At 38.2% G+C, this 17,595-nt stretch overlaps 1 protein-coding gene and 1 non-coding gene across 4 annotated transcripts in view; both read left to right on the top strand.

Annotated features, from left to right (window-relative positions):
* The window catches only part of grb10a (growth factor receptor-bound protein 10a), a 43,972-nt gene extending 32,353 nt beyond the window's left edge, over nucleotides 1-11,619 (top strand). For 2 of the 3 annotated variants that reach the window (XM_060865788.1, XM_060865790.1), the window contains 11 exons: nucleotides 940-1,055; nucleotides 4,099-4,173; nucleotides 4,569-4,706; nucleotides 5,730-5,840; nucleotides 6,046-6,144; nucleotides 6,366-6,437; nucleotides 6,902-7,018; nucleotides 7,616-7,682; nucleotides 7,766-7,853; nucleotides 7,959-8,052; nucleotides 8,183-11,619. In XM_060865788.1, coding sequence (XP_060721771.1) covers nucleotides 940-1,055; nucleotides 4,099-4,173; nucleotides 4,569-4,706; nucleotides 5,730-5,840; nucleotides 6,046-6,144; nucleotides 6,366-6,437; nucleotides 6,902-7,018; nucleotides 7,616-7,682; nucleotides 7,766-7,853; nucleotides 7,959-8,052; nucleotides 8,183-8,329 — 1,124 coding nt within the window. In that variant the 3' untranslated portion in view covers nucleotides 8,330-11,619. The remainder of the gene's footprint in view (nucleotides 1-939; nucleotides 1,056-4,098; nucleotides 4,174-4,568; nucleotides 4,707-5,729; nucleotides 5,841-6,045; nucleotides 6,145-6,365; nucleotides 6,438-6,901; nucleotides 7,019-7,615; nucleotides 7,683-7,765; nucleotides 7,854-7,958; nucleotides 8,053-8,182) is intronic. The other variant, XM_060865789.1, reaches the window with a different exon arrangement.
* A 2,212-nt stretch (nucleotides 11,620-13,831) lies between these two features.
* On the top strand, nucleotides 13,832-13,903 carry trnap-ugg (transfer RNA proline (anticodon UGG)). The gene has a single exon. It is a non-coding gene; the product is annotated as a tRNA-Pro (tRNA).
* The last annotated feature ends 3,692 nt before the right edge of the window (nucleotides 13,904-17,595 follow it).

Consider the following 17,595-nt stretch of genomic DNA (forward strand, 5'->3'; position numbering starts at 1 on the left):
CGGCCTTGACAGATCAGGACACTCTAGATTTGATCTCTGAGCTAACGTTAGCCCAACATTATGGCAACCTTCCAGAAAATGTTCCTCTTACGTAAGCCGTTAACTGTGAGGCTCCTTGCTGAGCTATGATCAGACCTACTGCTCAATGCAATCAAGCTAAATACATGACCTCATCTCCCTGTAATGCTTCTCTCTCTCTCTCTCTCTCTCTCTCTCTCTCTCTCTCTCTCTCTCTTTGCTCTGATTGCATTTGTATTGTCAGGCTGGGTGGAGATGCATGTCTGGATGTGAAGTATTAAAATGCATAATGAAACACGTGTATATAAAACTTCTTCATCTTTTTATACAAAACACTTTAGTTTTTTATTACAAGTTACTGGTACATAGCCACTTTCTTTACTTTTCAACTCTCTCTTTCTCACGCACACACGCACGCACGCACACAAACACACACACACATACACACACACACACACACACACACAAAGTAAATATTCTCATTTTAACTGTGCCCTGAGGCAAAAGTGTCATATAAATACACAGAGCTGAGACTGCCTTGTCTACATTTTCCCCCTTCTCTTTATTTTTCCCTCTCTATCTCTTCACACACACATACACACACACACACTTGCTCTTTGGGGAAACTCTTATTGATTAGTATGAGTGTTGTGAGACTGTAAATCCGAGAGACTTTAAACTAAACTTTGAATACACACATCCTCTGTTCTATTAATACTCATGTCCATAATTATGCCGGTATTCGATCACTGTCCTAATACACAGTCACTTATACTTATTTAAAATTTTTATTGCAGCTGTGGCGTCGTGCAAGGTCCTACTGATTATTTGTTCTTGCTCATAGTTTCTTGTTCTTCAGCTTACATAAATATTGTAGACCTGATTGTGTGAGTGTGTGTGTGTGCGTGTGTGTGTGTGTAGAGAGGTGTTTGGAGGACCATGAACTGGTGTTTCAGGTGCAGGCCTGCATGTCTCCAGAGAGCAAGTTTCTCTTCAGGAAGAACTATGCTAAGTACGAGTTCTTCAAAAACCCACTGGTGAGAAATCCACAACGTTTCTAAATAAAACAATATTTAATTATTATTTTTATCTGAGCAACTGGTTCTTCCTGTTTTTTTTTTATTTTGTCATGATGAATAATTTGTTTTCCTTTATTCGTCGCTTAATAAACCTTTCTGACAAGTACCCAGGGCCTGTATTCATAAAGAGTCTAAGAATGATCTGAGAGAGCTCCTAATTTAGCTTAAACATTACTAACTAGGAATCTTAACTTAAGAGTGATTCAGGACCTCAGATCAAAACTGAGCACAGAAAATACAACAACCTTTATCTTAGAGAGGGGGCGGGGCTTAACCTGTTACTAGGTAGGACACATTGTGTTGAAGACTGTGATTGGTTGTTTAATAAAAAAGGGGCGTTTTACAAATCTGGCCTATTATAAGCCTTCACTTTGTCTCCATGTTAATATATTTGAGTCTATTCCGTGTAGGGTCATGACCGATCATATTAGAGATGTTGTAACATCTGTTTGTCATAAATGTCATAAATGTAATGTAAATGTAAACATCTCCGACACAAAGCAGAAATGTCACAGAGACAAATTATATAATTTTGGCTCTGTTTCAGAGATGTTAGTGTATCTCTAAATGACACAGCACAGAAATTATATATCTATACATTTTGCCGCTGTCTGAGATGTTATCTCTAATATGATTGGTCACAAAAATAAGCCCTACACGATCTAACCTGTATCATCTTATTAACGCATTAAATATTGTATACAACACATTTCTTCTCCCTCGTCACCTTTGAGCCATTTTCTCCTCTGATAAAGAAACTCTTAATCCTCTTAAAAGTCCTCCTCACTTCTCCTTTGACCTTATTAGCTCTTTTAAGGGTTAAGATGCTTTATGAATAACTTTTATCTTTACTAGGATCTTCTCTTTAAGGGGAAACGCCCACATTTCTAAGAATTCTTAGGAAAAACACTAAGAATTTTCATAAACATTTGTCCTGTTTATGGTAAGAGCACCATAAACATAAAGTAGCTACAAAGTGAAAATAGCAATGCTAACAATTTAGAAATATTATTATTATATCGTAGTGCTTTTGAATTCTCAAATCTGATTGTTGATTCATTTTCTACAGCAGCGGCTCTGACGCTAGATACGTTATCGTTTCTATAGCAACCCTTCTGTAAAATTCTGCCTTAACATTTATTTAAGGAGTCTCCAGTTTCGGTGCCTACAGATTCTTATTTTTATTTATTTTTCTGCCATTAATCCAAATGTGAGGCTGCAAAAATAAATGTATCTTGAATATAGTCAAATGTATTTAGATTAATTAAACTTTGCCATCTTTTTTCTGAATTTTTATTATATTTCACTAAGGATGCTTTGAGACCATTGTTTAAATTGAATTAAATCTATGATTTCCTATATTAAGATTTGAACAAAAAAGCATACAAGATTATTAAAACTATTTTCAGATTTCTAGACTATAAATTAATTTATGTTTTGAGCTAGTCTTGCTTGATTTGGTAAACACTTTGCTCATATTAATCATTTATTTCAAGAAATGATTTAGAAATCTATTTGGTTTATAGTAAATTTATAATAAGAAATGTTGATAAATTGGACTAGATTCAAGATATTTTACTCTGTAAGATATTGTTGATTGTTTTAATTCTAAAAAATAAAAAAAAAGCATAACCTTCCATTCAGTATATAAGTAAATATTATAATTGTGGCTTTGTATTATTATTATTAATAATAATAATAATAATAATAATAATAATAATAATAATAATAATAATATTATTATTATTAATAATAAAATCAATATTAATATTAATATTAATAATTGTGATATTATTCTCTGTTGCTTTGTGTCAGGCTACATCACACAACCTCCTTGTTGATTATTTTCCTGTACCAGCACTCTCTGTCATGTTTTGTATGTGTGCGCACTGCAGTGTGAATCTGTCGTTATAATTTGCGCTGTATTCTTGGAAATTGGGTTGATCTTGTTCAACAAAGAGCAAGAATACACACGAACACACATTCAGGAGGGTGTGTCAGAAGGAACGAATGCTAAAGCGAATGAGTCAGTACATAAACAAAATAAAATCAGTTTGCTTTATTTACAGTGTGCATAGTCGTGCGTGACATGATTACACTTTGGTAATGGTCTTTTATTTCATATGCCTCTTAATGCAAACACATTACACATTATCTATCCACCCTTGATTTTCTTCTGCACTAAACGTCTAATACTTTACCTTAATATCCCTGTGCTCAAAGTCAATCTAGCTGGCTAATGTGATCCACTTTTTATCTATCTATTTATTTATTTTCTGATCATTCTCTGGGAGCTGTTGGCTAATAAAATGTGATCAAATATTGTTTAGTTTATTTAAAGTCTGAGGTGAAGAATTATATAGAGCAGAATTGACACATTTGTAATGATCTATGGTGTGTGTGTGTGTGTGTGTGTGTGTGTGTGTCCACGCACATTTGGAATCTTCCTGAAATATTTTATAGATTACAGCTAACATGCGGGGGGCACTGTGGCTTAGTGGTTAGCACGTTCGCCTCACACCTCCAGGGTCGGGGTTCGATTCCCGCCTCCACCTTGTGTGTGTGGAGTTTGCATGTTCTCCCCCGTGCCTCCTGGTACTCCGGTTTCCTCCCCCGGTCCAAAGACATGCATGGTAGGCTGATTGGCATCTCTGGAAAATTGTCCCTAGTGTGTGATTGCGTGAGTGAATGAGTGTGTGTGTGCCCTGCGATGCGTTGGCACTCCGTCCACGGTGTATCCTGCCTTGATGCCCGATGACGCCTGAGATAGGCACAGGCTCCCCGTGACCCGAGGTAGTTCGGATAAGCGGTAGAAGATGAATGAATGAATGAAAGCTAACATGCTACAGATGATATATATATTATATATTTTTTTATACCTCAGTGTGAGTAATGCTAAACAATATACAAAATATGTTAGCTTTTAGAGGAAAAGTGGCTAGCATGCTAGCATTGCGTTATTATTAATAAACAAAATCTCTTTTCCACTGCTGTCTTTCAGAATTTCTTCCCAGAAAATATGGTGGCATGGTGTCAAGAGTCCAATGGCACAATCCCACCATCTCAGCTTCTGCAGGTGAACACACATTCTCTCTCACTCACTCACTCACTCACTCACTCACTCACTCACTCACTCACTCACGTACTCACTCACACTCTCTCTCTCTCTCACACACACACACACACACCATGTACACTGCAGTACATTAAGGTAAGAATGATGATTACTGAAATATGACTCAGCTGAAAACCTCCTCATTTGTGAAAAGGTGAATTTAGCTCAGCTTCCACCACACTCACGAGTACACTTTAGTCAATGTTGTGTCATGACTTTCTCTGTGTGTGCGTTCACATATATGTGAGACAGGATACATAGCAGTTTGTGTGTAAGCCATGGGGAGAGGGAGTTTTCTCTACAGAAAGCTAAATAACTAGTCTCTAGATGGTTTCCTGCTCTCCTCCCCCATGCAGAATTTCTTGAATTCCAGCCGCTGCCCTGAGATCCAGGGCTTTCTTTACATGAAGGAGACGGGGCGCAAGTCCTGGAAGAAGCTTTACATGTTCCTGCGCCGCTCTGGCCTCTACTACTCCACTAAAGGAATGTCCAAGGCAAGCTGAGCTTTTGTGTGTTTTTTTAATGTGCATTTAGAAAAAAGGCACTCGTTTCCTAATTGAGGTTTGTGGTCTATTGTACATGAAGTGCATTGTCGACTAGAAGTGATTCCACATGCTTGGACATCAGTGGAAGGAGCAGATATGGGTCATGCAAGGAATATGAGATTTTGGTTTATGGACTATTTATACAATATTGTGGAATTCACCGATTCATTTGAGTTAGATTAGAGAACGTTATTCCACTAAATATGCATTTAATGCATGTGAATGACCACTTCATAGGATTGTGTGATACTGATTTTCCCTTGTTTTGTAATTTACCAAAAAAAAAAAAAAGACATTAAGAAACATTCAGAAATAAACAGATTTTATCATTCAGAGTCAACAGCTTTAAAAGAAAGACAAACACACATTTCTGGTTTAAGGAGTGTAAAGGAGAAAGGAGTTAATCTGCTATTGCCCCAATGTGCATTATGTTAGATTTTAGCTCAAAATTTGAGCTAGACATGATCCAAACTTCAAAACTCAAGCATTTCTGGCTGAAATTATCAAAATCTCAACTGATGATTATATCATAATCATAACAGAATCTTATCTAATGTTGGCCAACATACTGTACATTGATAGATTTCATTCCATATTAACATTAATTAAACGTACAGCGTTTACTGTCAAGTGAAGACGTTCAGAGAGTAGGAGAGGGGACGGGGCTTAATATTGGTCTCGGTTTAATATTGATGAGTTAAAAAATCTCTGCAAATCATTCCAGATTATTATGGCTCACATTATTTGTTTAAGGAGAAGTCTGCTCTTTGGGTGTATTTTTGAGTGATAACTCATTACAGCATATGTATTATAGTGCGTATTCAGATAAAATGTTGCACTGCTACAGTACGTAGAAATAACATTGTTCTATCGCACAGGCCTACAGTACCATTTCATTATTAGTCTACTGTTGTGGGTGTTAATGTGTCGCTCGTGTTCAATTTCTGAGAATTTTGCATGTGGCGTGTTCAGGAGCCCAGGCATCTGCAGTTGCTGTCAGATTTGGAAGAGAACAGTGTGTTCACCATGACGACAGGGAAGAAAGTGCACAACGCTCCCACAGACTACCAGTTCTGCATTAAGGTACAACATGTAGCTTATGATGGAAAATGATGGAGATTTTATCGGGCAATTAAAATAAACCTCTCACTTTTGTGTTTTTGGCTTTATTACCTCATGCACAGCTAAAATGGGATAGAATTCCCTTAAACATGTTGTGGAGCTTGTGCTGGGGAGGATATTAAATGGACATCTCATTTTTTTTTATTGCTTGGTGGTTTAATAACAGCCTACTAAAGGCACAACAGAGTTGAAGGATCTGAAGATGCTCTGTGCTGAGGATGAGCAGAGCCGAACCTGCTGGATGACTGGCTTCAGAGTGTTTAAGGTACACACACTATATTGCTATATATTGCATAGATTACTTGTAACCTCTAATCGAACAGGGCATCAAAATATTTAAAGCCCTTTAAAAAATATAAACAGTATATTGTACAGCATAATTAAAAGAGTATTCAAGTCATTTATTGTAATTGTACACTACTATAACTACTACTACTTCTCTTACTTCAGCTATTACATAACAATCAGTTTTAAACTTGTGTGCAGTATGGAATTCTGCTCTATCAGAACTACAAGATCCCCCACCAATCAGCAGTCTCCAACTTCACAACACCAGTGGTGAGGGTTCAGCGTCTTTTTTTTATTTGACTGTATACCTGTTCTTAATATTATAATACCTTTTAGAATCGAGCAATGGTGACTTAAGTGGTTAAGGCTCCGGATTGTTGATTGGAGGATCAGGGTTCAAGCCCCAGTACTGCTAAGCTGCCACTGTTGGGACCTTGAGCAAGGCCCTTAACCCTCTTTGCTCCAGGGGTGCTGTTTCATGGCTGACCCTGCACTATGACACGCAACCTCAAAAGTTGGGCTATGAGAAAAAGAATTTCACTGTGCTGTCATGTACACGTGACAAAATAAAGGCTTCTATTGTATTTTCACATATGCTTGTGACCAGTGTTGACCACTACGATGTGGTCTGATTTTGTTTATTTTATTAAGAGTTAATAGCAATGCTAAGATGTTTCCACAGCTAACTGGTATTTATATGATGCAGTCTGTATCCTGATATGATCTCTCTGTAGAGGAGTGTGTCAGAGAACTCTCTAGTTGCCATGGATTTCTCAGGAAGGACAGGCCGTGTGATTGACAACCCTGTGGAAGCAATGAGTGCAGCGATGGAGGAGGGACACACTTGGAGAGTAAGTTTTATATGAACACACACACGTACACAATAGAGAGCAGGCATAATTTATGAAGCTTCTTGAAAAAAAAAAATGCTGTTTTTGACTATTTTTGGAAGATATTCTCCAGTGGCATCCCATCTAAATATAGTTAACTTGTGGTAACTAAATGACCAAGCTGGACATATACTATTGATTTTATTCCTTCCAAAAGTCTCGAGTACATGTGGGGGTGAGGGTCGAGGCTTGTAGGTCATCCATATTAAAGCCTCACTATCATTCTCAGTTAATATTACCTTAAATGTTTTTAAATTGTTAAAAAAAAGGCAGCGTAAGACTATGATTAATTGAGTTCCTATACTAATTGTGTAAAGGTTGCCAGGTCTGGTAATTTGACCTGTAAGGAGATTGTTGTGAATCATGTTTGATAGGCCTTAAATCATAAAACCTGAAAAAGTTACTGGAATTCAGTCACACACACCCATGTGCTATTCTGAAACACACATGTACTGTTCATTGGTCCTTTACTTACACACACTCACACATCTCATGGCGTGTGTGAGAGGAGGTCCATCTCATTCCTTATATATGATGCGTTAATGTTCTTCTGTGCAGAAACGAAGTCAGCGAATGAATGTAACAGGCAACCCTAGTTCTCCGCATCCATCCTCTTTAAATTCAGGTAGGCACGCTGATCAGCTTCACATGGAACAGCATGTTTCATATTTCTGTAATGAAATAAAATATGGGTTATAATGTCTGCAGTGATCCACCGAACACAGCTGTGGTTCCACGGCCGCATCATGAGAGAGGAATCCCACCGTATGATGATGCAGCAGGGTCAGGTGGATGGGTAAGAAGCTAGAATTGCACACAAATCAGTGTGGCTTTGGCTGTATATATGTATAACGCTATAATAATTAAGGTCTTTGTTCAGTTTAGTTTCTTTTCCCTGAAGGTTGTTTCTTTTGCGGGATAGTCAGAGCAACCCAAAGGCTTTTGTTCTTACTCTGTGCCATCACCAGAAGATCAGACACTTCCAGATCTTGCCTGTAAGTCTATAACCTCTATTCTGAGCTTTACATGCTTCTAATACGAGTCAGTGTTCTGTGGTACGTCTTCAAATCTAGAGCAAATCTAAAAAAGAGCTTGTTGAAAGTCTGCTCTCGTTTCTGTTGTCAGTATGAAGAGGATGGTCAAATCTTCTTCAGCCTTGACGATGGTTCCACCAAGTTCACAGACCTGATCCACCTTGTAGAATTCTACCAACTTAACAGAGGAGTCCTACCCTGCAAACTCAAACACCCCTGCACCATGGTGGCCTTATGACCCTCCTCATACACCTTGGATCAAACTGACGCTACATTCTTGCACCCGTGGCTGAGAACAAAGCAAAAGACCAACCCATTGTCCCTCTTCTTTGATAAGCTGACACTTTTGACGTGTCAGACATGAAGAACATTTTCTGATTCTTTTATACCTTGCCTCTAGGATGGTTACAGAACCGGCTGTTGTCCAGTTAATATAACACTGCCAATTTATTTCTCATTTTCCAAGCCAGTTAGTCACTTCAAGATTTCATCCAAAAGAAGACCTTGATGTCATTAGGCAGAAGTTATTCTCTCGATTCATCAGAATATTACATCTTTTCTTTTGCTTATGCCTTGATAATCTTACTTGATAATCTTTGATTGGTATTTGTGGGATTGCTGATGATTTCATACCTAGTATTTTGCACTTTCAGGCTGAAAACGGGTGGCCCACTTTATCATTAAAATGCCCCTGTCCTCATTTTATTCCCCCTCCTTTTCCTGGCTTCATGGTGAGTAAACCTCAGTGGGGAATTCCTGTGTGGTAATTGGATTACTTTGCAAGACAGACTTTCACTGAACCCTGTCGGAGCTTCCTATTGACAAAATTACAGCTGACGGCTGATGCACCCAATTATAGATCGGCAGAACTGAAATACTGCTTATCATCTCATCTTGTGCAGTGGATCTGCTCGGTCTTCATCATGTCCTTTTTGCCTTAGAGACCTGAGCACACTGGGATAAAGCTGTGTTACATTCTGTCAATCTGGAGACAGAGACATTCCAAAGGGAAGTTCCACATGTTGTACATCTGGCCAGATAAGGCATTTAAATCATGCATCTTTTTAAATATATTGGGGGACAAAAAAGTCACTTTTAATTGAAGTGCAATATTTTTTAAGTACAGTCTATGGTGGAGTTAAGGAAACTTGACCCAGGCCCTGCGTGGCCACCTTAAAAACTTGACCCATGCTAAAGTTGCTGATGTTGACTACCCAGTGCACAATCACTGACTAACTGATTAGCTCTTTCTGACTATGTAGCAATTTTTTTTATTATTGTTATTATTTTTATTATTATTTTTACAAAATCCTGTATAGTTATGAATAAGAATAACCTTTACATCATTTTTGCTGTCCTTGAGCCACATGAACATATGAAAAGTGTTACAAGGCCCCATTTGTAGCTTGAATTGACATGTGATCTGATTCGTTATAAACCACCTTTAAATAAATGAGTGTAAATGCACACAGAATGTTTTATGATCAGTCAGACCTGGGCTGTCAATAGTCTGACCGTGCAGACTCCCTCTTCAACACATTGCAATTCTTCCTTTCACCTGATGGTGGCAGTAGACTGCAAATGCCTCCAATATCAAGAGAGGGTTGTTATTTAAAATCATGAGACATTTTAAAACAAATCATATGGATGAGAGGGCAGAAAATGTGAAGCAGATGGAATCGATCCTGGGAAAAGCATCTTTTTGTCAGAGAACAGTTCTCGAGCTAATCCGTGGTGCCTTTGGAATGGAAAGCACAGAATATTTTTTCTGAATCAATTCAATCAAGTCAATTACTTTTTTTTTTCCTGGAAAGAAACACACGGTTATGATCATTCTGTCCTCTCAGAACTACCAACAGTCAGCTGGGCTGGCCCACCTAATCAAAGTTTGATTTTTTTTAAGCCAAAGGGAAAAATATCAGAAAATAACAGCATGATTTATATTTTCTGATTGGGAGGGCAACCTAGAACCTGTCTGAAGCAAAGCCCTGTCCCTGCTGCACAGAATAGTTTTATCACTGATTGCTGGAGGATGACACCAATTATATTAGTGTGGGCTGGTACAAATAACAGGTGGGCAATTATTCCATTAAATCTCTATTCTGTATTGGAGTTACAAAATACTATTTTGGTGATCTGTTCTCGGGAATCCCCTTGATGTGGCCTAAACTGGAAAAATCCCCCTTTTAGAAAATTTTGGACACCACTGAGTCAGACCAAAACTATTTTCAGCAGGTATAAATAAAATCTCTGTAGTCTGTTTGCATTATGCAGCCATTGATGGGAACTTCTGTCAAAAAAAAATCCAGCACAAATAATTCAGTTGCCAGAAACAAGGCCTGGAGTTGTTTATGTTGCTGACTTACAGACTGTCAGTGATGACGCTCTCCTGCTTACTCCAGCGTGTTCACAGCTGGCAACATTTTCCCTAGCAGACTGGCATATTTGCTAAATTGTGTGTGTGTGTGTGTGTGTGTGTTGTGGTGGGGGAAGGAAATCTGATTACAATGTGTTTAAATGTGAGCCTGGATGGTTTATTATCCATACTTTTGTTAATCTACATGTTAACGTGAGCTACAAATGGAGCCAAAAAGAAAATATACACAACACTCAAAAAAGAATGTCCTGAGTATAATTAAAAATCCTCTACATCTGTGAGGCACAGCTTCACGAGGAGATCTGCTCCTGTACCTAGTTTTGATGGACAAGTAGTGCAAGCTTCAGACCTGTGAATATGCCACTGTAACAATGCGGCAGAATCCTCCATGTCCTACACTGGCCCAGCATGACTTAAGCTATGACCACCTCCTATACTTTCATCAAATTTCATAAAGCTGACTGTTAAACTGCTGTACACGCATCTAATAGAAGGTCGAACGTGATCGAGAGATGTACGTTAGTTAGTCCGATTTTGTAATACACAGAAACAAAACGTGTTTCTGTGTATTACAAAATCATTGAGTCTGTGTTTAATCTGTGTCTGGAAATCCCAATATGTTTTTCATTGGTAAACTTCAATAATGTGTTTTAATTATACTCAATTTAGTATTGTTAAGCAAGTCTGATTTTGGTGGTTTTACCACAGACCTACAGAGTAGTAAGTACAGTATATAATGTATGGTGTAGTCACGCCTCAGTCAGTTCAGATTGAGATGTGATCTCTGCAACGGGAGCCTGCAATGCTAATAGGGAAAAAATGTTTAAAAAATCTTTAATCAGCCCAAATACAGCATGCAGCTGATCTCCTGAAGGATGGGCTCTACCTGTGCGCATTTACATGAAGTCCAAACAGCTTTATTAGCAATATTTTGTGTGAAGCTTAAGCTCTAGATCTAACACTGTATTTACGCTATCTACAGATATGTACATGGGTTGGGCTACCAAACGAAATGAAGACTGAATTGTTATATGGATGTTGTGTACTTTGCATACTCTCTCTCAGTGATTTGTATCAGTGTGCATATTCTTATATTATCGGTCCTCATTTGTATGTCACAAAAACCTTTTTATAAAACTATATTATATTAAGCTGTGTTGTGCATGCGACTCTTGTGTACGAGTTGTGCTTCAAATTCATTTTTGGATGAACATACAGCTCATGTACTGTATGTGACATGGCAAAATCCTAGATTAGATTAAAGACCAAAGGTGCAGGCAGCATCCCTGTGGGTCTCTTGCACCTTCATCCGGAGGACTTGCCACGTTGCATCTCTCTCTCTCTCTCTCTCTCTCTATCTCTATCTCTATCTCTCTTTCTGCAGCAGGTTTGTTTCTTTGTTGCCATCTAGTGGTCAAACATCAGAGAACCTACGTATAACATCCTGACACCTCATCCAAATATCAAGTCAAGAAGCTTTTATTGTCATTTCAACCATATATAAACGTTTTAAGGACTTTGTAAGTTAGTCCTAGATACATAAAGTGCATCTGTGCAACCTGGTGCAAACAAGATAAAAAGACAGAAAGACAGTGCAAACAAAAAATACAAGACACTACACAAAAGACAATAAACAGAAACAGCACTGACCAGTGTAAATACTGTATGTTCAAACAATGTTGCGTGTGCAGAAATACTGGAATGAACACAGTATTATAGCAGCAGTTACCTGAGATATTGTAAAGTATTGTGCAAAACAGCAAACGACTGAAATGTGAGACAGCATGTGCAAAGAGCAAAAGAACAGTGTGCAAAAACAGCATGTAAACAGTTTGATGGATGTATATTGGAAGTGTGTATTTGAGGTAGGTCTGTAAAGTCCATACAGTTGATGTGTGTGTGTGTTGTGCTCAGTACAGTTCAGTTCAGTTATTAAGAAGTCTGATGGCTTGTGGAAAGAAACTGTTACACAGTCTGGTGGTGAGGGCCCTAATGCTTCGGTACTTTTTCCAGACAGCAGGAGGGTGAAAAGTGTGTGTGAGGGGTGTGTGGGATCAACATATTAGCTATCTACTTATAAAAGCATCAAAGGGACCAGAAGCACAGAAAAGGTTTCATATATGTATAAAAATTGTATAAAAAATGTATAAAAATGATACAAGATTTAATTGAGTGTGTGTGTGTGTGTGTGCGTGCTTGTGTGTGGTTTGCCCATATTGTTCTTGGCATAATGCAGAATTCTGCACACCTGACCATCACACCTATATATGCTTGTTGAACAAATTAATTCCCTCTTTGATCTTATAATGTGAACTTTTAAGTGAATTCTTTCCACTAGATGTTGTATGGATTGTTATTAGATGTGTCTGTGTGGATGTGTGTTCATTCAGTTACAAGAGCATCAGTGAGATCAGACACTGATGATGTAAGAGTGAGGAGGTCTGGGGTTCAGTCTGTGTTCCAGTTCATCACAAAGGTGTTCAGTGGTGTTGAGTCAGAGTCAGGGCTCAGTGCAGGACACTCGAATTCTTCACTGCAACCTTCACACACCATGTCTTCATGGAATGATGTTCCTTGAAAACCAAACATGGACAAAACAAGAGATAAACAAACCTTTTCACACTGTTCTTGGAGACAATAACTGCTAGTTAAAGTTAAGGTGAAATTGTGTTGATTCCTGCACTGGAAGAGGTCCCGTACACAATCCCATACTATCCTGATGTCTTTTGCTCCTCCAGATAAATAAAATAAATAAATAAATGAATACATTCTGTAGCACTTCATTAATCCATCATTCAGGGCCATAACACTGCCATAGATATACATACTCATCTCTGTCTACATAAATACACTTTACAGCCTTTAAATGTGTTTACTCTTACTGGCCAACATAAATTTAAAGCTCATTAAATGTATTGCAAATGTAGTAATGCGACTGATAACATGCATAATAATTCTAGGGCTTGAAAAAGAATCGATTCCTTAAGCGTCTCGATTCAACTCAGTGATGAGTTAAATTAGTTTGCTTGATAAAGGCCAATACTTTCACCTTCACTTTTGTTAACTGTGTCGTATACATACACTTTGTATACATATAATATTTATTTTGCTCAATTTCTTTTCCTCTGTCGAGTACAAAACGTTGTTGTGTAGAATCGACTCCTTTAAATGACTCCGGACTCCAGTCGAATCGACACCGGACTTGATTCGAAAATATTTGTAATAGAAAGGTCACACTTAATACAGAAATGATTCCGGTTTTGTCCGTTACCGCCATCTAGTGTTTAAAATTAGCCACTACGAGTGCCACGTAGACTGTTTACTGTGGACTTACATAGAAGTTTGGAAGGCGTTTCTCCAGCTGGCTCGTTGGTCTAGGGGTATGATTCTCGCTTTGGGTGCGAGAGGTCCCGGGTTCAAATCCCGGACGAGCCCAAATGTTTTCAATAAAGCAATTCATAAATTATCCAGTGTTTGTTCTCAGAATACATATGTGTGTGTGCGTGCACAACTCCATACACCCATCACTGATAACATTTTTCCAAATCTACTTAAAGTGGATGTACTGACGAGACTTACACACCGAGTATCACGTTCGGAACCCCATTTATTAACTGCTTCCTGCGTTACACACAGTCAGAACTTAACTGTATTGGTAGCATTACACTGGCCTCTAGTGGCCATTATATACAATATACACATCTCAATACATCTCCCTTTTTTCTCAAAATTTTCTTAACTTCATACAGCAACTGGTTTTGTTTACTACAAATTCATTCATTCATCTTCTACCGCTTATCCGAACTACCTCGGGTCACGGGGAGCCTGTGCCCATCTCAGGCGTCATCGGGCATCAAGGCAGGATACACCCTGGACGGAGTGCCAACCCATCGCAGGGCACACACACACACACTCATTCACACACTAGGGACAATTTTCCAGAGATGCCAATCAACCTACCATGCATGTCTTTGGACCAGGGGAGGAAACCCCTGAGGCACAGGGAGAAAATGCAAACTCCACACACAAAGTGGAGGCGGGAATCGAACCCCGACCCTGGAGATGAGAGGCGAACGTGCTAACCACTAAGCCACCGTGCCCCCCCATTTACTACAAATATTACACCAAATTACTTTCATTTATCAACAATTTGTAACATTTCCTCTTAAATTTACCTCTTTACATTTCTTCTATTAGTTTTTTTGGCCTTATTATTTGTCTCTTAGGACATATTGTTTGTTCTACAGCATCCTGTCTATTTTCACTTACAGATTCTTTAGTATTGCCCTGCATTTCTTTGTTCATTTTGCTTTTGCTTTGCTTTTTCAATTTTCAGATCTTTTATCTCACTCTCATTGATTTTTATTTCTTTCTGAGGCACGTTTAGCAAATGTCTTCTGTTTCTCCTCATTATTTTCCCATGCTCTGTTAGCACTTCGTATGACCTGGGTGTAGTCTCTTTAATCACTTTGGCCAATGGTCCCCACTGCCCATCACATCTCACTTGTACAGTTTCTTCTTGGGCAAGTGGGCTCAGTGGCTTTGCTGTTTTGTTGTAGTGATTAATCTGTCTTTCGTTTGTAGAATTCCACGTACTCCGTACCATTTTATGCTTTACCAATGGTAGCTTTGTGATGTGACAGGTAGGTAGGTATGTACCTACCTACCTACCTACCTACCTACCTATTTATTTATTTAACCCAGCTCTCCGTGCCTTCCTCTGTCTGTCAGTGGATCACCAGCTTTCTGACAGACAGGCAGCAGCTAGTGCGACTGGGAAAACTCAAATCCAGCACCCGCACCACAAGCACTGGCGCCACACAGTCCCCACTGCTCTTCTCCCTGTACATGAATGACTGCACCTCTAATGACCCCTCTGTCAAGCTCCTGAAGTTTGCAGACGACACCACACTGATCGGCCTCATCCAGGACGGTGACAGTCGGCTGTCTGGTGCAGCCTTAACAACCTGGAGCCGAACACGCTCAAGAAGGTGGAGATGATAGTGGACTTCAGGAGAATCCCCCTGCTCTCCCCCCACTCACCATCATGGACAGCATTGTGACAGCAGTGGAGTCATTCAGGTTCCTGGGAACCACAATCTCCCAGGACCTGAAGTGGGACATTCACATTGACGCCCTTGTGAAAAAGGCTCAGCAGAGGTTGTACTTCCTTCGCCAGCTGAGGAAGTTCAACCTGCCACAGGATCTGCTGAAACAGTTCTACACTGCCATCATTGAATCCATCCTCTGCACCTCAATTATTGTTTGGCTCAGCTCAGCTACCAAATCCGACCTCAGAAGACTACAGAGGGTAGTCCGGACTGCTGAGCGAATCATTGGTACAACTCTCCCCACTCTCCAAGATCTGTACTTCTCCGGAGTGAGCAAAAGGGCAAAGACAATCACTCTGGACCCCTCACATCCAGCACACTCCCTTTTTGAACTGTTGCCATCTGGTCGATGCTACAGAGCCCTGAGCAAAAGAACGACCAGTTCTGGACCAGTCCATAGGAACAGTTTCTTCCCTCAGGCAATCTATCTGATGAACAATTAACCCACATGGAACACACAACACTATTCTTACTATTCACTATTATTTACTTAAAACACATACTATGTATATTTCAATTGCACATTTCACACCTGTACATGTGTACATACAATTTTGTCTATATTGTATATGTCATTCTGTTACACTGTGGAGCTTCTGTTACTAAAACAAATTCCTCGCATATGAAAATATTGCCTGGCAATAAAGCTCTTTCTGATTCTGATCAATCAATCAATCAATCAATCTATCTATCTATCTATCTATCTATCTATCTATCTATCTATCTATCTATCTATAATCTAGATGAAGTAATTTTTGTGCACTATCATGTGGCACAAAGCAGCACATCTGTAGCAAAGGACTGTTGCATGCAGGGGTATTTTCTTGTGCTACTGAGTGTTCATGAAGTGACAATACAATACAACACAAATGGCCATGAAAAGCACATTCATCTTGTACCCGAGTCTAACGTGTTCCTGACTTTTCATTCACGGTGTAACTTAGCAGTCTTCTGCACCTTCTGCTGCTTTTTATAATCCCACATGAGAACTCGAAAATGAAATGATAGCATTTTCTAAATATACCTTACTAGGAACTATCAACACTGATGTCTTGTTTCTATAAGGATCGGTTAATAATAAATGACTTTATTTCTTTCTATGCTGATAAAACACAATTCTCTTGCTTTCTGTTTGATTTTTTGGATAAACATCCAAATCTTTTTCAGCATATGTACGATTTGATATTTATTTATATATTTTATTTAATTTTTTATTATTATTATTTTTTTTCTCAATAACAAATGATAACAGATAACAAAATGCAATGTCATATTATTCAAATCTTAGAATAGTAACATAAAGGAGAGAAAGAAAAAAAATACAGATAAAAAATACAAATAAGGGGAATCGAGTAATATAATTAATTTAGAAAAGAGGAATTAACAGTCTTGTAAAAGTCCATGGTTTTGACAGCTTTTCAGCTCGTAAGTCCTTTAAAAGTTTCAAAACAAGTTTTCATTTCCAGCTTAAAACGGAAAATGTTTGGTTTCTTTTCAGACCACTTTACATTTATGGATATGAAACTTTCCAACTAAAAGAAGCAGATTTAAAAATATGACATTTCACCATTTTACTTTCCTCATAAAAAAATAACACCTTGTTTCTGTATATTAATTTTTGTCCTGCATAATGATTCAAACAAATGTTCGACATTGATCCAAAAAAACCTGCTGCAGATTCTATAAAAAAATACATAAAAAGGTGCACAACAGATTCTGTATATATATTACAGAATGCACAAGAACCTGAAATATCATTTTTAAAATTTTTGTAGAAATTGGTTTGTTGGATAAATTAGGTGTATAATTTTAAAATATACTTCACTAATTTTATTGTTAAAGCAATATTTATTATTATTATAAGTCCAAGCCAATTTCCAATTAATATTCTCAACGAGTTTGTCTCATACTGAAAAAGATCATGACAATTTTTTTATTTTATTTTTTTTATTTTTATTTATGTATTTATTTTTTTTTCATCATCATCATGATCTTTTTCATTTTTTTATTGCATAA

The sequence above is a fragment of the Tachysurus vachellii genome, chromosome 3 (genome assembly GCF_030014155.1).
Source record: "Tachysurus vachellii isolate PV-2020 chromosome 3, HZAU_Pvac_v1, whole genome shotgun sequence".
Lineage (NCBI taxonomy): Eukaryota > Metazoa > Chordata > Actinopteri > Siluriformes > Bagridae > Tachysurus > Tachysurus vachellii.